The sequence below is a fragment of the Pagrus pagrus genome (assembly GCF_965226575.1).
Source record: "Pagrus pagrus genome assembly, chromosome: 18".
Lineage (NCBI taxonomy): Eukaryota > Metazoa > Chordata > Actinopteri > Spariformes > Sparidae > Pagrus > Pagrus pagrus.
In genome coordinates, this window is record NC_140202.1 from 25193213 (window position 1) to 25216946 (window position 23734).

The 23734-nt window shown below is 43.2% G+C and overlaps 1 protein-coding gene across 2 annotated transcripts in view; it reads left to right on the forward strand.

Moving 5' to 3' along the window:
- The first annotated feature begins 6719 nt into the window (after positions 1-6719).
- gfra4a (GDNF family receptor alpha 4a) overlaps positions 6720-23734 on the forward strand; it is a 143456-nt gene continuing 126441 nt past the window's right edge. Inside the window, exon 1 of one of the 2 annotated variants that reach the window (XM_084382188.1) lies at positions 6720-7478. In XM_084382188.1, the coding sequence (XP_084238314.1) occupies positions 7421-7478 (58 nt within the window). In that variant the 5' untranslated portion in view covers positions 6720-7420. Of the gene's footprint in view, positions 7479-9290; positions 9357-23734 lie in introns of those variants that run through there. The other variant, XM_084382191.1, reaches the window with a different exon arrangement.

Consider the following 23734-nt stretch of genomic DNA (forward strand, 5'->3'; position numbering starts at 1 on the left):
AATCAGTGTGACGGCCAGTAAAGTGCCACCAGTCCAGACCTTCAGTTGTCGCACCGCAGGCCTCTATATCGTCTATAATTCTGCCGAAGGAAAGGCGGTGTAAAGTGTTATGAAGTGAGCAAAGTGCCACAATGAGCTATTAAAAAGCAAATGTTAAGAAAATGACTCACTTGTGACCACATGCTGAAGTTCAACACCTTTGTGAAATGCAAATGGTCAGTTTGAGAGACAAGCCGCTCTAAAGGGGGTTCGAGACTGAGTCAAGACTTTTGTTTTGTTTTGTCCAAGATGAAAATATGCAGTTAACAGTAAACCATGCATGTCCTCAAGATCTACAGTCACTGTGGATCTGTGAAACTCCAAAACCTCCAACTACTGTCATGAGTGCGCAGACTTATTGCTAATTTGAGGATCATTATGTAAGATAAGTGTGCCAGTGCAGACACAATAAGTCGATCATTTAAGTCATTTATCATTCACTGGTTCCAGCTTCTTAGACATGACAATATTGCTGCTTTTGACTTGGATTTATAGCTGAGCATTAAGGGGTTGCGGTGTAGCTTTTTGGACCATTAGCACGAAACCAACAAAAGCTATACAAAAAAGTAAGAGGCTATGGAGATACCCCGTTGGGCCTACAAAACTGGTTAGAGTAAAGACACCACTAAGGATGTTTAACGAGGGTTCAGTATTTCTTCCTTTTATTTTCTTCTTTTTCTCACTTTTCAATTAGACAAGTGGTTCCCAAACTGGATGGCGTGCCACCTAGGAGTGGCCTGGAGTTATAACAGGTTGGCCGCGGTAAAGCTAAATGAATGAGGCATGGTTCTCCACCGCCAGCAAAGCATGGTCAAGTTTGTGGAGGGACTCCCAGGTAAACAAATACTTGCCAACACTCTTGATTTTTTTAAGGAGACTTCTGTTTTTCATCGGTTTCCTCCCAGGGTCACAATATTCCTGTATTTTGAATTTCATACCGTTTTTCCCTTTGATTTATCTCAACCTGTTTTGGGCACTGTGCAGCATGTGATCTTGTTAAGTCCAAGTCAACTGATTTGTTTTATTAATTGAATATATAGCCCAAAGTTCTCTGTGCTGTTGCACCTCATCCTCTTCAATGAGTACGGGATGGACAGGGAAATGGCGAAAACAAAATATTCAAAAGGAATTCCAGTTTCTTACAGAGAGTTTATAAGGAAAGAGGCAAAGAATCTGGCAAAATACGCCCTGTCAATTTTTATGTCGATCACGGGGGGGTCACACTGTCAATCACCTTCGAGAGGCTGACAAACATATGTAAATATTGTTATCTACGAAAGGGGGGCCGTGCAGAAAGTTTGGGAACCACTGAATTAGACACATCCATCAAATCCATCTCCACTGCAAACTTTCTGCACACCCCAATTACCTCTCCCTATCTTAGTGATTGACAGAAGGCAAAAATTGGTGATTAGACATCTGTAATTTATTCAGTAATGAGACTCGTATGCTCGTTTTACAAAACGAATGAAAGAATATAAACAGAGTTACTGTGGGGAATATAATTAAAGCAGATTACGGCTCGATGGCGTACAGTACATCTGTCGGGTCTTGTTGGTGGTGCTATCAACAAGAGAGATCTTACAGTGAACTAGAAATGAAACCCTGTGTAATCACTGTGATGGAGGAAGGGGTTTGGGAAAGGAGTGCACAGCAGGACGACGCTGTTTCTTCATCCCAGTGGCTACTCTCATTTCCATCGCTGATTGTAAGGGTGCCGCGATCAGGATTTGCTGGAAGCAGTATCGGCCAATATCAATCACTGATCAAAAGACTCTTTTTTACTTTGTCATCTATAGCCGTCAGTTATATTATAGGACACAGAAGTTAGTACATCTCTGACAAAAGTTTGGTAAAATGATGCAAAGTTTCTGTTACTCAAAACTCAAAGTACTTTTGAGTCCAAACTGTACTCACATTTCACGTTAAGCTGCAGTTCATGTTCCACTGAACAGAAACTCTCCCTGCTGTGTTTAGCTCTGATGTAAGCTATTAGCTCTGTTAGCCAAACACACTGCAGGAGTCTGATGCTCATCGGCTGCTAACACCTGACAGCTAACTAGCTCTCCTCCCGCTGATTACAATACAGATTTTGCCGTGCCCTCTTGGTTTAATCAGCGCAGCGCATTTGCAAGGTCCTGCTAGCAAGCTGTTTGTGAGTGACGGGTTAGACGGACCAGTGCCGTGGGAAGATTTCAGACACGTTATATCTTTCGTAGGTCTTGCGCCAAGTAGCCAGCCAGTGATTTTAACTAATGCCGACAATGTAGAGAGAGATTAGTTTGGTTAACAGCATGAGAAGACATGCTCTGTTGTAGTCAGCGTAGTCAGTAGTCATCAATTCAGTTTCCTTTGATAAGTAATAGTCTGTTTTCCCTAAGCACATTTTCTGTCAGCCCTGACGTGGGGACGACTGGACTGTCTGGAGTCCTGTAGAACACTTTGGCATTTCAGTGGCACGTAGAGAAGCTCACTTACATGTTCATCTGATCATTTCTTCTGACTGGCTTTAGAGATACCACTGATCAAACTTTTCAGAATGAATATTGGCTGATAACGATCTGTAGAGCACCGTTAGTCTGTAGTGCACAAGTAATTTATTGCAAGACTATATAATATATGCAATATATAAAATGTAATATATAGTATGCAGAGACCTGGGCAGATGCCATGAATAATGTAGTATTTCTCATAATTGAAGATAAGGTGTAAAATGCAAACATATATGTACTGTATATAAGAAAAATATATAAAAAATATTTTTGCACAATGGTCCAACAGTAACCACGGAGGGACAAATGCGAGTGAAGGTAGGTGTGCGGAGTGTTGTGCTGCAGCCGACCTTGTGACATGATCATGTAACTGTACCTTCACTGCCAGGCGAGTCTTTAAGCAGCCTTGAAAGCTGTTCCAGCATCTGATTCAGCTCCATTGCTGGTCAGTTTTTTTTTTCTCTCTTTCTCTGCCTCCCCCTCTAATTTCTCTCGCCATGTGTCTCAGCGAGACGATGTATCAGCAGGCAGACATACAGAAAAAAAAACAACAGCTCAGGAGCTGGCATTAATTTGAATGCATTAACACCTCTTAATCAGCCCATGGTAAGATTTTCATAGAGCTTCATGATCAACCCAGCAGGAGCACTGCCCCACATTCTCTCCTGGCTTGTGACATCAGCATCGCAAATATTTTAAGGGCACGGCAGCTTTTTGTGTCACGGAGAGGGATACAGATCGGAGGCGGGGACACAGGAGAGAAATCTCTGGAAGGATTCGATCCAAAGCAGGCAGGGGCACGTTTGATTCAGAGGACAGAGGTGGGAATCAATACGCCATCTTTTTTGGACGCGCACTGTGATTCAGGGGTGCTGGGAGACGGGTAAAGCTAGGTCGTGCTTTGAGAACCTTCTGGGAAAACCTGAATATGGATTGATCTGCCTCCCCACAGCTACCGCAGCCAGTTTGCCCTTGAGCAAGGCAGTTAACTACCAGCTGCTGCAGCTGCTGTGGAGCTGCTCAGTGAAAAGCGCTGCTGGACCACTGCCAGGGTACAAATCCAACTCCAGACTTCACCCTCCCCTCTGGTGTCACTGTAATAACACATTTTCTTTATGTGTTCTTTCTTGTTGAATCTGCGCTCGCCAAGAATGTTATGAATACACTTGTTTTAACAAAGCGACAGACAAAAGCCTCCCATCCCCCAGTTAAGACGTCCTATACATTCACCCAGAGTGCCCAAATAAATGTTGGGTCTGGTTACATTTCCATTCATGGGAAGTAAGTTGAAATTTAAGAATGGAAGCCAAACATGCTGTGCTGAAAAAACTGGTGATACTTTAGATCTTTTTGCTCTCCTGTCCTTTGGTACACAGTAAGCGCTTACAGTACATGACAACACATGTCAAACCCTTTCACACACATTCACACACCACCTTACATGACAACACATGTCAAACCATTTCACACACATTCACACACCTTTGTAAGGTGTCGGTCTGCTCGTCAGGAGCAATTTGGGCTTCAGTATCTTACTCAAGGATACTTCAAACATGCCAGTCCGGGGATTGAACCACAGATCTTCTGATTAGTTAATGACTTGCTCCTGAGCCACAGCTGCCCCTCAATGATTATTTATCAAAAGTCTCATTGGGTTAATACATTGTGAAAGTACCAATAGTCATCCCTATGGTATTGTCACAATATTTGATTTTGTCGCCCAGTCCTAGCATTTGTGAAGTGTTTTGGGAAGATTGCCAAATACTGTGATAAACATCGTGTATCGTGACACAGCTGCAAAATATCGCAATATTATTTTAAGTCCATATCGCCCGGCTCAATTTCAGATGACATAGACGCCTTCTTAAAACATGAGAGATTGGTAATTTGCATTTTTAAACTACAGCCGACATGATGAAGTTTTTCCCATGATAAAATAGGTTGTTTGTAGTTATGAACAATATGGATTTCTTTCAGTGGACACTGATAACCTGTAATTACCTACTTCTCATGGCTGATACGAACCTAATCACCTGAATAAATGTGAGCTGTGTTTGTTTCTGCAAAATCACAGATAAGTTAAAATTGAACGTTTCTTTATGTTGCAGTCTTACGTTTGTTTAGGTTACTTTTTCCATCTTGTCACAACGCCGTGCTTATGCACTGGTTAGGTTTAGGCACAAAAAACACTTGGTTAGGGTCAGGACAACATCGTGGTTTGGCTTCAGATGCCTGCTTTGGTCGCTATGATCGCAGATGGAGATGGTCTGACTTTCTCTGAAAAATATCCGGTTTTGGTGGCCACAAAAACTCAACCAGTTTTGTCGCAACCAAAACCAGCTATCCTGTTTAAATGTTTGCAGGTCTCCTTGAAAAACACCTTGTTCAGTCGCCACAAAAAACAGCAGGAAATGTCCTCACACCATAACGTGGTGGCGTTATTAAAGCTGTCACCCGTTTAATAATGCCACCACCGTCCTCTCTACCTCTTGATGTTAGAGGTGGCTAATAAGCACATAATGTGAACGTGATATGCCAAGGTTTGGTACACATGTTATCCTTGGACGTATCTGTGCTTTGCATAAAAGTTAACTGCTAACGTTATATCCTGGTGATTGGGCAGTTAATCAACATTATGCAAACTCGTTTGGCAAGGGCTTGGATGTAACTGATATTCATTAAATGTAAAAGCCCAACAATAATCTTGTGTCATGCTTTAAAAAAACAATGTTGACAGAAACAGGAAACAAACAGATATATATGGTGTACACTCCAGGACTGTGTTGCTCTGTAATAATGTCACCTGGTGGCAGTGTCAGGTGTGCATAGACTGTATCACTGAATGACCAGTAACTCTTTATTATTATAATTTATTTCAATAATTAAGTTTGACATTATCAAACAATGGCTGCAACCAGACAAACCAGGCTGACATTTTAGCAGCAGACTACTGCACAGTGTGGAGTCTCTAAATAGTGGAAATAGGCAGTTTTTCGTGGATCACTCCACCAAAAAGATTTTAACATTTAAAAAAAAAAACAGCTATTTTTTCTCAAGAAAACCACCACAACCACTGAACAGTGTGTGTAACAAATGTAGAATGAAAAGCTTTAGGATTATTTCTCTTGCATCAACATGTAGTTATGATACCGACAGTGAGCATATGTTGTGAACAGTGAGTAATTCAAAGTTGGCTTCAGGCCAAAGACAAATCAGCAAATGTAATGAAAGTTTAAAAGACACTGGAGAAAGCGAAGACAAGAAGTCACAGAAAGAAGCTGCCATGGCGTCAGAGCTCCAGAACAAAATCCTTCCAGAAACATCTCTCCTCCTGCAGCATCTTTCCTCTAAACCTTCCTGCTGTCTCAGTACGAGCAAATCCTGAGAGGAGCCGACTGCCCACTCTCCTCAGGAAAGAATAAAGCGCTGAACAGAAGTTTGTAAGAGTCTAAGGTTGTGCAGCTTCTTCTTTGGAAACCGGGCATGATCCATCCCACGTTTTTTCCGTGAATGTCAGCCTTTTTTACATACTGCACAAACAAGGTTTTTGGATGAAAGTGTCCCCGAGATGCTGTAAAAACTCCAAAAATAAGCTCGAGGAGGCAAAAACAACTCCCAACAGAGACGCCGCTCAAAAAAATTAATTTCTCATCCTCACCCAGAGTCTGAGTTTAACAGCTTGAAAATAATTCAGGCTTTGACCAAAAAGCTGCACCCATAACAGCTGTCAGTATGAAGAATTTAAATAGTCTCCATGATTTATGGAGGGCTGCTCCTTCTCCAGGCTCAATCCAATTATTCTGGATGCAATGGCAAACAAAATTTCTCACAGAGACCAAAAAAAAGTAGGTCTCAAAAATAGTAATAGTAGCACTTGTCTGGAGCGTCAATCAGGCCCAGTGTCCCCAAAACCCAGATCAGAATAGATTATTCTTTGTTCTGTTTTGAGAGGAGAGCAGCAGGAGCACATTAGACAGCAGGTAGCCTCAAACAGCCCATGCTGACTGCAAGATGGTCTCCTCATTTTTACCATTAAGAGGCACAGACTCTGTGAGTCAGCCTGTTTTTTACTGTCTGCTCGTCCTGCTGCTGTAGGGCCCCGAAAATATCTTCTCAACTGCCTCAAAATCAATGATTCCCATGCAAGTTGACTGTGGTGCTTTCTCTTTTTTGGAGAGGGGGAATAACCTACTTTCGGAGAAGTGTGGATACGCTCTACCCACCCATACAGACTATGCACCATTTTACGCAGGTTTATTGTTTCCATTTTATGGCAGTATGAAATAGCCTATCGATTTAACTTGTCCTATTTCAACTTTGGCCAAGATTGGATTTTTTTTTTTTAAACGAGCTGGGCTGGGCATCTCCGGCCGACCCGCCTGGGAGCTGAGGATCACAGGGACTGTGTGACTCGCAGGTCGGAGTGCGCAAAGCAACGCGCCCCTGTGATTCATCCGCAGTTAGCAGACGGTGCGCAGGTGGAGGCGAAGAGGAGAGGAAGCAGCCGCTCAGGACGGACGGATGAGACGGCCAGGGGATGTTCACCACGCGTAAGATTTACTCCACCTAAGGAACGAACTGTTTTTTCCTCCCTCCCTCGGTGCATGCCTTGATTTTGGAAACCACTGGCTTGTTTTGGCGCAGCTGTAACCCCATTTTTTTCCTCCATGACAAAAAAGTTTGACTGTTAAAAAATGATGCTCTGCTCCGCTCCTGTTTTCTCATGCAATGCTGTGGATTCCGGCGTCAGCCTAAGTGGCCAGTCATCACTTGAGAAATAGCTGCGATTCTTTTTGGTCTCTTTGAATTTCGGTGCCAATTTTCAACACACAGAGGGCTTTTTATTCTCGCGCATCATCACTCGCCCGGGATTGCATCCATTTGAATTAATGTCGCACTCCATAATGGACTTCCTCGGACTGTACTTCTTGCAGCTGGCTCTTATTGGTAAGTTGAACCAACACTTCGTATGTGATTCAGTGTAGTTGAACTTGAATGAATGCGTTTTTATGTGCGGGCGGACGGATGGATGGATGGATGGATGGATGGATGGTCGCCGCAGCTCCTCTCTGATTCTGTTTTTTCCAGCCTGAGCTTCTGTTTGTCAAAGTTGCATGATGAGATTTTTTCCTTTTTCCTGCCAGTTGTGTTAACGTGAAGTGAAGCACTACGGGGTCTCGGACAGATCAGGGGATTGCTGTGTTTCTTTTAAAGGACCACACAGAAAGACCGCAAAATATGATCTGATGGGTGACTGACAGTAATGAAGCGGCGGGACTCGCCGGATTTTCTCCTCTCAGAAGACGCTTGCACGTCTTTTCTCAGGCTCATAGAGCATTTTTGTGTTTCCCTGAAGGCAGCAGCCCCCTTTTACATTCCTTGTCTGTTCAAATGATGTGAGATGAGATTATGAAAGGACAGAAAGCCTCAGAAATGTTTGTGCAACCAGAGCCGCCGCCGCTGCCGCCGCCGCCGCTGCTGGTCCCCGGTTTGTCTGCGAAAATGCCAATGCAGACAAGTGTGTGTCAAAGTGTTTGAGTGCGCGTGCACCAGCATATGTGGTTACAAGTGCGCGTGCAGATGCGTGCGTGCGTGCGCGCGCTGTGCACCTGCCTTTGCAGGTGAATTGTGCTGTGTGTGTGTGTGTGTGTGTGTGTGTGTGTGTGTGCGTGCTGGGGGCGGAGCGGGGTGGCAGCAGTTTGTGTGTGAAAATGCATAAAACCCCTAACAAGGTTCAAACCAAACAATTCATGAGCGATGACCACACACACACACACACTCAGCTTTCCCTCTGCCCACCTCTATTAATCATGTTACCTGTACAGCTCTCATTGTGCCAGCTGGTGCCAGTCATCTCTAATGTCAGTGCTGTTTCTCGCTGCTCTCATTTAAAATTCATCTGTGGTACAAACTCTGACTTTTCTGTGATTCTGCTGCGCTCCTGTTCTGAAAAAATTCCCTCACCACGGAGAGAGAGGGGGAAAAGAAAAATCCCTTCCCGCAGAGCGAATGCGGGCTGGAAACAGGACGTACGGATGGAAGGATTTGTATTTGAGATTTTATAGCGTCGATGATGACAGCTCTACATCTCTGACTCCATTTCCCTTTTTGCTGCAGCTGTGACTTCAGCCACTCACGAAGCACACTGAACGCAGCGCTGTATGCTGGGGAGGGAGCACGCTGGTGCTCCCAGGCAAGATGTTCCACCTCCTCGAACCCTGAACACACCACACACATGCAGCTCCTGTCCACCACACTTCCCTCTAAAGAGAGTGATGCTCTGCTCCCCCCCCGTCATCCCTCACTTTTCACATCATATGTAAAACCTGTGTCACTTCCCTGTGCTGTCACTCAAGACATGAGCCGGGTGGGTAAGTGAAAGCAGGATGTGGGGAAGTGAAGCAGTCAGTCCTGGTCTTTTCACCGCAGATATTCTCACCTTGTCAAATAGATGTGTCAAAACGGCGGAGAGTCTCTCACCAAGGGCCTCATGATCCCGTCCATCAGCCACACAGGGAGCCCGATGCAGAGAGGAGGAGGCAGGGAGGAAGGAGGGGGGGATCAAAGGAAGTGAAGCAGCTTTAGCCTGAAGGTTAGAGAGGGGAAGAGGAAGGTGGTCGGTTTGAATCCACAGGGGGGGAATCAAAGTAGGAGGAGCAAATGAGTCTTAAAGGGCTGTCAGAAATGTTAGAACTTGAGTGCCCCTGGACGATTTTTGGGAAAAGTGATAAACACAAATCGGAAGTTTGGGATTTGCGACTAGATCTGAGTTGCTGGGACGTGATGGGGATTACGCAGGACGGGATGTTCGCCAAGTGGATCCATGTAAGACTGACATGATTCGTTACTGTTTGTTCATGTAAGTGTAAATATTTGCTATGTTCATTTTTTTCTGTGTGATGCACTTTCTCTGTCGTCTTATTTGTCATGCAAAGTATCGCAGCGCCACTTGATTTTTAAGTAGAACACCAAACACCATAAAAAAACTCCTCTTTGATTAATGGTTTGCGTTTTGTTGTTACATTCAATTAAAAGCACTTGTACGTGAGAAAAAGTCATATTCACAACTGAAATCGGAGCTTTCATGGAGCACTTGAAGGCAGTTCATTCAGCAACATCTGCCTAAGTGTCCTTGAGCAGTCGCTTCCAGGAGTTTGTGTGTGCAGACTGGTTTAGCTGTACTTATGGGGACCAACAACCGATAGCTTACTCTCCCTGTGAGGACAGTTCGGTTTAAAAGGACATATTGGCTGTTATGCGTGTGAGTGTGTTTTCATGCAGCTCTCTCCTCTGAGCTCCTGCTTTACAACTTGCCAGGCCAAAACGAGGGCTCTAAAGATGCCTGTGGTGTCCGAGGCTGCAGTCTAATGCGTCTCTCTGATGGAGTGGATGTATGCGAGGTTAGTGTGGCTGTATTTTTGCATGTTGTTAACTTGCGGGGGTAAACTCGTGAATTAAACAGAAGGGGAAAAAACAGCCTCTGTTTTACGTCAGATTTATATTAGCATATTTACCGCTCAGCCTTGCGATGCTTCACTGATTATCTGCCCGCGCGGCTCTGAACATTTTGCAGTCATTACTGTAATTAGTTGACCAGGTTCATCTGCATATGATTTTTCTCTAAGTGGTAGGCAGTAAATGAACACAGCCTACCCTCGCCATTTGCACCACGGCAGAGGGTTTGTGCTGTTTTACATATGGTGAATAGTTTTTATATACAGTAATTGGCCGGCTGGAAGTAATAATCATAAACATAAACGTCTCGCTACTTGAGGGGGGTTATGTTTTTTCCCAGCATGCTACGGTGGTGAATGGTTCCTAGCCGGGGTGGCAGTCGTGGGGGGAAGGTGTGAACAATTTGTGCATTCGTTGAACGGCAGGGCCGAAGGCAAACTGGTGTGGCTGTAGATTCATCAGAGTCGGGGGAGGAGGGGGACTATCACGTCCGATAAAGAGGCCCAGCAGACTGAAAAGGGCAACCACTGCTGATGTTATATCAGTTTTGGATAACAGCTGATTATGTGCAATCTGCTCCAAAATGGTAGCTGTCATCAGTTACACCCAGAGGGAGAACACGATGATCAAACTATGAAATAATTACCTGTTGAATTGTGCAAAGAAATGTTCATGATGTTCAGTATTTGAGTATTTGCTTCATTTGAGTCAGACTGATGATAAAAAGCCAAAACAAACAAGTGAGAAGCTGTCGAATTAAAGGTCAAAATATGAGACATGTATCCTGATTTTTTGCGCCAAAAGTGTTTAAAAGCATCATCTGATTATGAGGAAAACGACTGATATTATTATTATTCATCTGTTTTTACACGTCAATCACTTCATACAACCGTTAATCATGATTTGGCTGTTTGATAATGTCAGAAAAAGTGTTTCAAATCACTGATTGGAACTAAAGAGGCATTTTGATTTCATTTTTGAGGGCTCTCGAGCAAAGTTACCCAAAAGTAATTACACTGTTGAGACTGCAGCACGGAGAGGAAGCCGACTGCTGATTACCATTCCTCACTAGGTAATTATTTACTGATTAACTTTCCAGTCCAGTTGAATAGATTTTTAAAGTAGTCCTTCTGCACTTGGCTTCATTATTCAGTGCAGCAGAACGATCTCGTCTTTAGAAGAAAAGTATAGTTTCAGATGCTCTTGGCTCTCGCTGCAGTTTTTCTTTGCAGCATTGTTATATTTGCTCTGTTTGTCCACATTTCCCTCATCCTTCTCTCTCTGCAATAAGCGATGTGTGAGCTCTTACATTTTCTCTTCCAGTGTTGGCATCTGCACAACTTTGTCGCATTTAGATGTCAAGATTTTCCATTTGAGAAACAGTTCTTGAAGTCGAGCATGTGGCTTCATCGCTCCAGCGTCAGTGTAAAGAAAGTGGTCTGTCTGACTCCACGAGATGGATTTCTGTCTGTATGGTTATTGACTGTGAGTGCCAGATGGTGGGTGTGGACTTAAGAATCAAAGCTTCCCTCTGATGGTGGAGGACTAACACTGTTGATGCTAGGGATTCACCCAAATCCTTGTGCCAATACTGACCTTTTATAGCAGACTGGGTATCGGCCATGATCCGACTGATTAAATACAGTTTCTTTTCAGTGTTTTTTGCTATCAGCAACGTTCATTTATTCACAGTGGGCTCCCAACTTAGTGTTGAGAGCCACAGCAATGCCTGGTTGCAAGATTTCAAGCAGCGAGGTATACAGATGTTTGGTATTGGAAGAGAAAAAGTTGGATCAGTGAATCTGGGGTGATCTTCTTGGTAGCTATAAAATATTTAGGCTGAATCCAAATGTCCACCCTCTGGACTGTAACAAACTGCAACATCACATCCATATTGCAATGAATTGTGGCTAATTAAATCAGTCCCGTGACCCCAAGTGGACTCTCTTGAGGTCTGCAGAAAGTCCACTTGTGGTCTCTTGTAGATTGGATGATTTGTGGCTCTTGACAGCCCTCTGGACTCTCAATCTTCCTGGGAACACGCCAGCAAAGTCTGCAAATGTGGACACCTGGATTAAAATGAAACTAGTGCTATTTTTTTATACATTTTTGGCCACAAGGGGGCAAATAACCTCCAAAAGGGTTGAAGAAAACACACCCAGGACATAATATTATCCTGTAAAATGATTGAATAACATATTAGCAAACCTTTGCACATTACCCAGCAGACATAGAGAAGAAATGGACCACTTGAAGAATACAAGTCCAGTATTCACTCTCCTTTTAGCCCCCTGTTTCTACTAACTCCTCCTAAAAAGATCTGTCTCTTAGCTCCAACAGTTTTCCAACTTCTAGTTTCTAACTTCATCTCTCTTTCTGAATCAACCCGATACCAAGCAATACAAGGGCCTGGATCGCAGATTTCAATTCATGAAGAGGGAAACGTCATGATTTATTCTCTGTTAATGACTTAATAACATGCAGGTGTGGACCAACGAGGTGATCACTACACACATGCACAAAACAGTAGCAGAGATGACGATATTACAGTTCAAAGAGCCAGAATAAGATCTACTGTGATGGAGCATTTTTATTTTTGCACTGATCCTATTGAGGCGCATACTGAAACTCAAAAGACTTCATATCAGTAATATTGATAGTTTGGCGATCTGCTTGTTGTAGCGGAGGGTACGGTGGGTTTATCGGAGCTTGTTACGTTAAAACAGTTGCATCTTGCTGCAGAGAACACATTAGAGCACTGAGACAGAAAAGTCCAGTCGAGAGAGCAACAGTTGCTTTATGTGGATTTATTATGAACCCACGTAGCAATTTGAGTTGGCGTCAGTGTAAGAGTATTAATTAATGTCTGTAAAGTAGAGTAAATGTTCAGAGTGTGGCGTGGGAGATATAATCACATGTATTTGAGAGTTTCTCAGGACAGATATTACCGTGCAGAGGGACAGTGACACAGATCATAAAATGAACATTTCGCTCCGCACAAATCACTTCCTAATTAACAACCACACACACACACACACACACACACACACACACACACACACACATGGCGAGGCCTCCTGTGTATCCAAACCAACTCCTTCTGTCGCTCTCAGCAGTTATTCAGCCTCATCACTATGCTTTGTATGAGCATGAATAATTTGCTCCTTTGCATGTTTGGTAACCTTGAATTGTGACAGATAATATTATGGGTTTTTTGCAAGTATGCGCTTTATGCATTTATTCTGACAAATCTGAGGCCCACCCCCACACCACCACCACCCCCTGACGCATGTATAATTCATACTCACCCTTTCTCTCTCTCGCCTGGTTCCAATAGCTGCTGCAGTTTCTGCACAGTTTCTTGATTTCTTCTTATAGTGGATACTTCTCTGTGCCTTCAAGTCTCTTTTTTTTGACAGAGAGGAGCGAGAGAATAGTGTCGGAGAATTACAGGAGCAAACATATCGGGAAGAGGAGGATGTGAATGCGAATAAGCCGTGTGTGACAGCGAGAGAGGGGATTTATTTTTTCCATGAGGCTGGAGCTGTCGTTGGGCATCTAACAGAGAAGGAGATATGTATCCTCTGTAGAGCGTCTGAGTTGTACTTGAGATCCCCCGGTGCATCAAGTTTAGTGTGCTGCCCCTTTGAATTTCATTTACGCTCTCCTGATTGTTATTTATGCAGCACCTGTTGTTCCACATCCCAAAAGTAAAGATGGCAGAGATGTCTCGCACAATCTGCACCCGAGCGCTTTGAGTTTGCACACATAATTTTTGACACTCGATCCATCTTGTCTGATTGATTTATTGATTTAATTTGTCAACTGTCTCCTCGCTGAGATAATGTGTTGGCTTAGGCAGAAAACAGTTTTTTTTGTAGGAACATGGTCTTTCTAACTGTTATGACTCGACAAAAGAGTTGAAACATAAAGTCAGCTAGCTGCCGGTTTGTCTCATCGCTGACATTTCTAGCCAGTTGTTCTTTGCTGTCTAACTGGCTTTCTCACTGCTCTGTTATCTCTGCCTCGACAAGTAATACTGTACGTATAAAGAGCAGATGGAAGCAATTACAGGCCATCGGCAGCGAAGAAAAGAGCAAAATGGAGGCCCTAAGATGGAGATAAACAATCCCCGGAATAGAGGGAATCAAACTGCAGCACTGATGCTGGTCATGAGGATTTTGTGGGGTGAAAACCAAAGTGACAGTGCTCCTTATTATGTTAAAACCCTGTCATTTCCACTGGCTTTTGTTGAGGGATGATTATGCCACAGAGACAATTACCCTGCCCTTGCCGTGCTGAAAGGATATGGCATTTACTGCCACTGTATTCCAAAGCCAGACGTTTAACTTTGTGATGAAAAGGCTGCAAAATGGTCCGGGCTGATTGTGAGAAAGCCTAAAAGGCTGCAATTAATCAGAAGAAAAAGTTTTGTGAGCGGGGAGAAAAGGTAGCGTCGAGTTGGCTCAGCAGAGAGAATGACAAGTGGTAATGAAACAAGCTAGCATGGCTTCAAGGCCCTTCATCAAGTGTTCACAGTACTTACTGTAAAAAACCTTTAAGTGTGTCTGTCAGTGCGTACTTAAGTATAAGGAACTTTCTCTGTCTCAATGCGAAAAGTGCAAACCATAATCCACACGCATACAATAAAGGCTCTTATTACTCCGGCGTTTTATCGAGAGAGGTGCTGGAGGTGGCAATCACATTCTCACCTCGCACAGATGACGCCAACGTAAAAATACTGCTGATGACCACGAGGCCTCGCTTTCCAGTCGCATGATCCCGAGCATTTGTCATACACACAGCTGCAACGCTCGTTTTCCAGCTGTCCAGAAACTTCACGTCCTTATGGAGAAACGTCCACAATCCTCAAAGACGTTTCTGTCCTGTTGCTAGGAGAAACGCCCTCAGGTGTACAGGGATGATTATTTTTTACCCATGTTTTTACTCATAGTTGTGTATATTATGTATTATATACAGCAAGGGAATGATACAGTGTTTGCTGAAATTAGAATGACTCTGCCACTTCATAAGGCAGCAAAATGTTTTCACAAAAAAGTAATTTTTTTGTTTTCTGTTCCCGGAGATGTTTCACCACCATACATAATTAGTTTGTTGCAGCTGTGAGCAACTCCTCTTTTCCCTTTCTGTGTTGCATTGTGGGGGAATAGTGTACATTTGCAGCACACTCAAAAATCATGACTGCTTTTTCAAGAAAATCTGTGACATGAACTGGAATAAGCTCTGAATTTTGGTTGGGGTTTGCATGAAATGATGTCATGGTCGTAGTACTATACTACCCTCAATCCTAAAGTGGAACGGCACAGTTTCTGATTACCGCATCCACAGAAGTGATGTCGGTTGGCAAGTTATTACTACCACAAGTTGATCATTTACCACAAAATGACCATAACTCCCCTCTCTGACATGTTTTTTCAGAGATGAAGAAAAGTGTGAAAATCACTGCAAGTCAGGCGCTAGTCTTTGGGACTTAAAAGTTGTTGAAATGAATTAATTCGCAGTGGTTTATGGGATGAACAGTCGCCTAATTCTTTACTTTTAAATAATTATGTACAGTCTCGTACCTTTGCCTTTCTTTCTCTTTTTCAATTATTATATTTTTGGTCCCGATCAATCGTGTTTATGGTCACGATTCATCTCGTAGTTGGTTGGCTCTGTTCGAGGCCTAAAACTCTTTTTTTATCCAGGAAGCTTTTGTTTTCACATTTGTTGAGCAGGACTACTCAAAAAGGACAAAATGGATTTCAATGCACCTCGGAGGATGGGTCTCGGATTGTTTTTTGACACTTTCAATTTCTGAATCGGAAATTCACTTACGGTACCGGGCCCGTTCTAAAAAGTGCGTGGTCACTGTTGAATTCTATTTTGCTGTGTCTGCTATCACCAGAAAAGATGCCTAGTTTAACCGTCAAGAGGTTTCTGCTGGCTCGTGTCACTTGTTTTGTTGGCATGGAGGACACTAATTCATTCAGAGGAAAGCTTCTCTCAGCTCTTTCGCTGCATTGACTGGACAGAATCATCTGTAAGTTACCCAAGACATACGGTGTCATAGCTTGTTACAAAGCTGCAAGGACAAAATGTTATACAACCCTTTCTGTTGTCCTTTAACTGACTACTACTGACTACAAGATTTTTGGGAGCAATTTTTGTTTGTGCTCTGAATCAACTTGTAAAACAGGTCAAAACATCTGTTTTCCTGTTGCCAGATTATTGTCGCTGCAGGGTTTTCTTTGAGGATTTTATCAGGATGTGTTCCAAAAGGCGTTTGTAGCTTTTCCCTGAGTTTGTTTATTTAATGAAATTGTTGACTCGTTTAATTTAATCAAAGCTTATCATCAATCTGAGAGCCAAAAATATAAAAAAAGATTATAAATAAAGATTATTACATGAGAGACAAGATCTGGGGCCAAAGCTTATCCATCTCTACCTGCCACAGCTCATATTTAGGTTAGGTCAAGTTAAAGCAGCAGCTCCTCCACGTGCCGCCTTACCTTTCCCTGACAACCATGGGCAAATGAGAGCAGACCTGCAGGAGGCCGAGGGGAGGGTGGATATCCCGTCCGGAGCAGGAGTCTGAATCATGATGACATCTCGCAGCCTCTTTTGTAGGGGCCCCAGGATCTGGGGAGCTAATTGGTTTCTAATCAGAGCTGCAGTTTCTGCTGCAGCGTTCTGCTCAGCCTGTTGAGATACAAATAGAGGAAGAGTGTGAAATCGCGACTCAGGAATCAGGTTCAGTGCCAGGCTGTCAACTGGCTGAGCCAACGGGAGGTGGAGGAGGATGGGGATGTGTAGAAGGGGCCAAATCGCAGCAGGCGATCAACCCAGCCTGTCTCAGATATGTGCCAGATAACATTTAGGAGGGCTAATAAAGGACTGTGCGGCTCGACACTCTTACATGGTTTGTAGTCTGTCGTGGGCCGCTCGGCTGATTATATCTCTTTGTCTTACATGTTCCACGTCATTGCCCAAGCAGACGCACAAACAGGCAGAAGACATCGAAAATTGGACGACGTTCAAGATTTCATAAAGATACAAGAGGCAAAAAAACTGTTTATTGGCAGTGATGATCGGGCAGTTTATGTCTTGTCTCCTTTCCCAGAATATTTATCACACAAAGTCTGATTTAACAACTGCGCTGCAGTATGCAGTGTTTTTTCATTAAAATTATATTAAACAAGTACCATATGTTCTTCAATATGAGTTTATATTTTTCTGTGACCTTGTGACAACTCAATCAAATCAAACCATCCTGCTAAAAACAGCCTGTCGGTGATAATTCAGACATTTTAAACCATATGGAACAGTGACGTGGGACGAGTTACTCCAGGGCGACCGTGGATCCACATATAGAAGTCCTGTTTTTTGCTAATTAGAGACTGTGTTTGAATCATCAGGATAAATAATAATAATCATGTTCTTTGCCTGAGTCTGTGTATTAAAACTTAAGAGGAGAAGTCAACTATGAATGCTAAGTTTTTGTTGAAATGTCCAATTAGCAGTTAGAACTCAGTTGATTACACCATCAATGGCAATCTGAAACTAGAAATGACACTTTCGAGAAACCTGATAAAAGATTCACCAGTTTTCAATCAATTCACTTTTAAATTCTGGCTACATTTTGGCTGAATTCAGCAACTCTGGTATCGAGTCTCATTCCTGATTCCAACAACAAATTGTCATTCTGCTCGTTGAGTCACAGTCACACTGATTTATGCCTCTGCTTGAAGTTTAGAAACTTATCAGAAACAAAGTTAAAGTATTAGACACTTCAGTTAAGTCTGGACTTCTGGGTGTGTTGAAGCATTGATACGATCGATAAAAGACTGTATTAAAATATACATTTAGAAATGTGGGAAATTACTTCTGTAACATTTAGCCTGGCCTCAGTTCGATTATCGTTGGTTGGGCCAACAAAGAGCGAGGTTGTGATCGTCAAGTAAAGAAAGGTTTAAGCAACAAAGGTCATTGTAGCGTTATTCCAGACCTCGAAATCACAACCCATCTGCAATTTGTTCAATTATTCATTGTGCCCATGAAGTAATCTACCGAGTGCACAGATCATTTAGAGGAGAGCCATCGTTAACGGGCGTGGCTGGTGGCCGTATCTGGCTCAAGGGCTATTCAAGTCAGGTGCCAAGCCATCGGAAGCAGGGTAGGCGTTCGGATGTAGGCAGTGAGAAGCTAGGCGAGTCTCCTCGCTACCAGCTTAAGCAGTCTCTATTTAAATCCCATTTTAAGGTAACACCTTGTAGGTTTAGGGACCTAACCCTTTATAATGGAGAGCTGGTCCAGTACCTCCTGGACAGGGGTAAACTCGGGATCTAACAGTGGGTTAAACCTATTGTAGATACAATTGACTACTTGGGGCTTTGTTGGTGGGATTACGAATGTGGATGTCATGTCCTTACATATCTTTGAAAATTTGAGATACAAAAATGGCGACAGGCATGGATGAGGTTCACAGAGCTGCAGATGTTGTCATAAGACATAAAAATTGTCAAACCTGCAATTTATTTGATAGTTTTGGAAACATTACAGGTGCAAAAATTGATCGTGGAAATGGATTCATGATTATGAGTCTGCATCCCAGGTCATCAAGTACTGATGCTGGACATCATCCCACAGCGTCAGTATTTGACGACCTGGATGAAGAATCAATAAACAATTATTCTTCAAATCACATCTCTACTGCAGCTTTGATTTGGACTGGAAATGATACACCATTCGCTACAGATTTTTGTAGGGGCCAAACAAAACAAAATAGCCTCTCGTCTGATTGAATGAAGTGGGAGGGAATGGGAAGTCTCCTGTGAACAGCAATAAGACAGTTTAGATAGATTATTTTGAGTCACTTTGGGGTAGATGAAACAGCTGTTAACGCAACATGACCATAATATAATATAAACATCGCTGAACCTGTGGTACAGGTGCACACAAAGTGACCGACACTCGTGGGTTTACAAGATTTACAGCTGCAGCAGTCAAACATTTAACTACATAACAGAATTGCAGGTTATTTTGCAGCTCAGTCTGCAAAATCTGCCACTAAACAGGTTCCCTTCCTGAAGCACAACTCAAGTTTTTCATAACCATACAGCCAAAGTGAAATACAAACTGTTGCCTGGTTGCACATCCAGCAGACATGGGGCAGTATCAGCATGCCTTCAGATTTGTGGTTTTCTCCTTCTGGCCAATTCATGTCTAAAAATCACTCTATTTTAGCTCTTTTCGGGAAATAATTGGCTCTTTAGAGGTTTAACGCTCCCCTGTATCCACTGACTAACCACTAACTTTGCCCTGTCTGTTGTTTGGTGTACAGCAAGCGGGCTACAGTCGGTTTAACAAAGCATTTCAGCTCCAAAACTGGACCTAAACTGACCACATGAGTTGGAAAGTGGAAATTACCGATACATTTCCAACCTCAAAGAGAGTGACATAGATGTTAGCAGTAAAGGAAGTTGGTGAGCAGAATCAGGTTAAACTATTAATCTATCATTTTCATCCTGCAGGCCTTGGTATGGATTCCATGTGACTATCATATGAGCCTTTCGTGGTTCTCCAGTTAAGCTTCGAATTAAGACGGGGCAACCCCTTCCTATCTGCGCTCAGTGGATCATCTCCCTTTAGCTAAGCTGATAAATCCTGCCTTCAAGGTCCTTTTTATACCAGCACATCTAAATACAGTTTTTTTTAGATGTATTTCAAAGGGGATTTTAGTGATTGACATGCTGCACACAATGTAATAAGGAATTAGTTGCTTTTCTTTCCCGTTTGATCTGGTTCGTGTTCACATTTCGCCCGTGGGATCGCTGATTTGTGATGCAGTATCTCTGTTAGGGACGCAGGAAACGGACACGTTAGGTGTTCGCGTCGGTTGTTGTGTTGAATGACAATTTTATTTTGGGTTACACCCAGAATTCGTTTACATGCAGAGATGTGCTGTATTCATTTTGGGCGAGTAATTTAGATTTTGTTTTAAAGCCAGTTTTCAAATCAAACTCCCCTCCAAAACTAAGTGATTCAACAGATAAAACTCATCTCATTGCTCTCAACACGCCCCGCGCTCGTATTTTTTTGTTTTAAGACTGAGACCTGAGGATTAGTCGAGCCAATAAAACTAAGGTAAGGACGCTTAGTAACACAGGAATGAATGTAAATAGGATTCAGCGGCAATGAAAGGTACAAAGTGGTCTAATTAAATCCCTCTCGATGTGAATTCAATTTCCCCAGGCCTCATGGCATCCTGTCAGTGACAGAGAGAGCTGCCTCCCTTCGTCTTCCTCCGAGTAAATTCCAATTAGGTAGTGGGTGTGTGTTGGTGTGCCAGTCAATCAGAGTCGCAGCCTGTGTTTTAAAGATGATGACAGTGGCAATATATCGGCTCCTGCCCTTTTCGTTGCCTCCCGTTCGAGACAATAGACAGTTAACAGAGATATTGATTTTGCTTTATATGCTCGTTGAGTGGGATTGTCAGTTCATTTAGAAACTGGCCACTCGCAACCGCGTGGAGCTCATCGCTCAGAGCGTTTCTTGAAAATATTGATAACACTCGCGTGGCCCTTTGTGCTGCAGCAGCTTCTCCAGCCAATTAACACTGGCATCCACTGCTAAAGTGATTTTCATCTCCTTTTGAAAATTGAAAATATTTTCCCCCGGTGTTATCCATTACAGATCATCGTGGTGTTACAGTCTGCCGAGCCCTCGCATTTGTTTTTTAGTAACACTCGTAAGCAGTGAGGCGATGACATAAGGGAGAGGCAACAAAAGCAGATACTGGTGCGGAGGAGGACAGTCGACACCTACACCTGTCTTAATCCGATTGTGGAGCTGAAAAATAGAGCGCGGTCACGCACCATCGCCACCTCAAAAAACCGCAAATCCACAAACACACACACACTTTGATTTTTTTCTTTGAGTCGAATTACTGATGCCTCATGCGATGGCCAGTGTCGGCAGGGCTCCCGTCATCGTCTGCCTTCAGACAGCCTCATTTACTTTGAGAAGACTTTTTTTATTCTTTTTTAAAGACATGCTCCCTCATGTGGAACAGTGAATATAAGATATAAAGCCCCGACTGCTGAGTGACTTTGGGCCGTGGCGAGATCAAACGACAGAAACGAGGAACTGAGAGATAGAAGAGCAGAGAGGAAGAAAAACCGAAGAAAGAGTGCAGGGAAAATATTTCCAGACGACTGCCGGCTCGTCTTCGTCCCCGTCTCATCTTCAGGTTTAATTTGCTGCTTTTAACTCCATCCATCGCCCACCCCTACTCTGACGTCTGATCCTTGATCCTCGCCCTCCCTGCCTCTGGGCCTTGCTACTGAAGTGTGACCCAACCGACTGCCATTGATTTAAGGTCACTCACCATCACGCCGGTGACCTTTTACGGATTTCAATTATTTGATAATCCGCCACACCATCTATCCACCAGATGGTCAGGTATTAAATTTTTCACAAGCGCTCGAGTAACGACATGAAACGCAGCTTTTGTGGTTTTTCTCAGCTTCAAACGCTATCAAAGCTCTGGCTCCTTAATAGTGCCGCTGTCATGGAGATGAAGGATTATGAGGAGATAGCCTCTGAGGTCAGAGCCACTTGACTTACTCTGATACTACCGGATGATATCTTAAGAAGGTAATGGACACGGTCGCCCTATAAGACAGGAGAGGAAGTGAAGTAGAGCTCGCGGGAGATTGGCTATCATCGCCCCATCCTACGAGGCGGTGGCAGACAGAGCGAGAGCCCCTCCTCTGCTGTCAGCTGCTGTGACCTCTCGTCTGATCAGCAACCTGAACAAACCCAGGGTTACATGTTCACACCGTGGAACAAGACGCCATCCGATCTTGATAACCACTAGATTGGATGAAAGCCACGGAGGCGCAGAAGAATGCTCCTCGGTGTACTCTGGCCTTCACGGGTTCATGAGGTTTCAGCCCCATCAATATCGTTTAAGGACTTACAGAGTGTAAGAGTACTCCACTGGTCTGTGCGCTGTGTTGTAGTACACTCCTGAGCGGAGGGGGGCTAAGAGCCCAAAACGCATTATGAGACCAAGAGGTTGGCCTCAGACAGCGAGCCAAGAATCTGCCAGGGCCAGAGCCGTGATAGATGATGAGGCGCGGCGAAGGTTTTATTGAGGCTGTAGCGCGGCTTGTCGTGACAACCAGAATGAATGAGATCCTTGGCATCTGTGGGCACTGTCACCCTCTGGTCCCATTTTTATTATTACTTATTCACGTACGGCAATAATGTTGGTTCAATTTCTCCCACTATCAATTTGCAAACTCGGCTGTTAAACCGTGAGTTATGCAACACTTGGACAAAAAAAAAAAAAATGATGGCGGCTAATCAACACGACTGTGCCGAGGATATTTACAACCTTCCCCCGGTTCCCTGGAAAGACTTTTACACTGGCGTATGGGAGGAAGCATATGGAAATATGTAAGCACACATCTTGACTGGAGCAGTTCTCCGCTGGCCCTCTTGATTAGCTAAATGATAAATCCATCCTCCTGCTATTCAGTTTGATGATGTTTGCATCCAGTGATCAGGCTTTTCTTGAATCATTGTGATTTCAGCCATGCAGTGTCTGTTTGTGTCTTGTTTTAAAGAGATAGTCCGCAAGATCTGAGTGTTTCAAGGATTGTTTGTTTACAAAATAATACCCCAATGGAGAGAAGAGTTCATAGTAGCAACTGTCTTTTTAAAGGTGCAGGACGTGTTGTCTCATTGTTGTGGTAAAAATGCAGTTCTCCAGATAAACATGCTACATGATGTTTGCATTTGATTGCAATGGTCTTTCAAACCAACGTGACTCCAGTTATTGAAATCAGTGCTTCATCACCTTCCCCCCAAACAGGTAATTAGTATAATACTGAAAAACATTACGGAGCGATGGTGCAAAATCATCCATGTCTTTGGTGTTTGTCTCCGGCAGTGGTGGAAGAAAGGCTCCTTTATTTAAACCTAAACTGATCTATAACAGATCTGCATATGAATCTGTAGGCAAGGGTCAAGATTTATTTTTCATCCACATATCATCACCGTTCATATTGATACTGAGAACTTGTTATTTACATTACATTATCTTCCATTTGAAGTCATGTCAGCCCAATATTCACTCTTTTTCTCCTCTGTTTTTGGTCTCCATCAACTCTTAAGTGAAATACCTGGCTCATTAGTTGCTAAATGTTCCACAGTGTTCAATATGGTGCCGGCTGTGGCTCAGGGGCACCAATCGGGAGGGTTTGCGGTTTGAACCCAGCCCCCTGCGGTCTGCATGGCAAAGTGTCCTTGGGCAAAATACTGAATCACTAATAGCTCATGATGGCTCTTTCATCAGTGTGTGAGTGTGTGTCTGAATGGTTATCGCTCCTGCTGAGCAGGTGGTATGAAATCTCACAATGTCGTATGAAACATTGCTTATATAAGAATGTAGAAATACTCCAATTACAAGTACACGACTGTTTACATTATTAGATAATAAGGTTATATCGATGTTTGAATGTGTAAGCAACATTTTACTGTTTTAGCTTGTTGAGGTTGAGATAGTTTTATGTAACTTCTTGGTTCCCAAGCTGCAGTAAAGTCTCTCAAAAGGGTCACAAGATAAATCTGAGGGGTTGTGAGATGATAAATGGAGTAAAACAAAGTACTGCTGCACACATTTGTAGAGATTTTGTCTTTGCTTTCTTGTGAGATATTGTATACGTGAATGTCTGTGG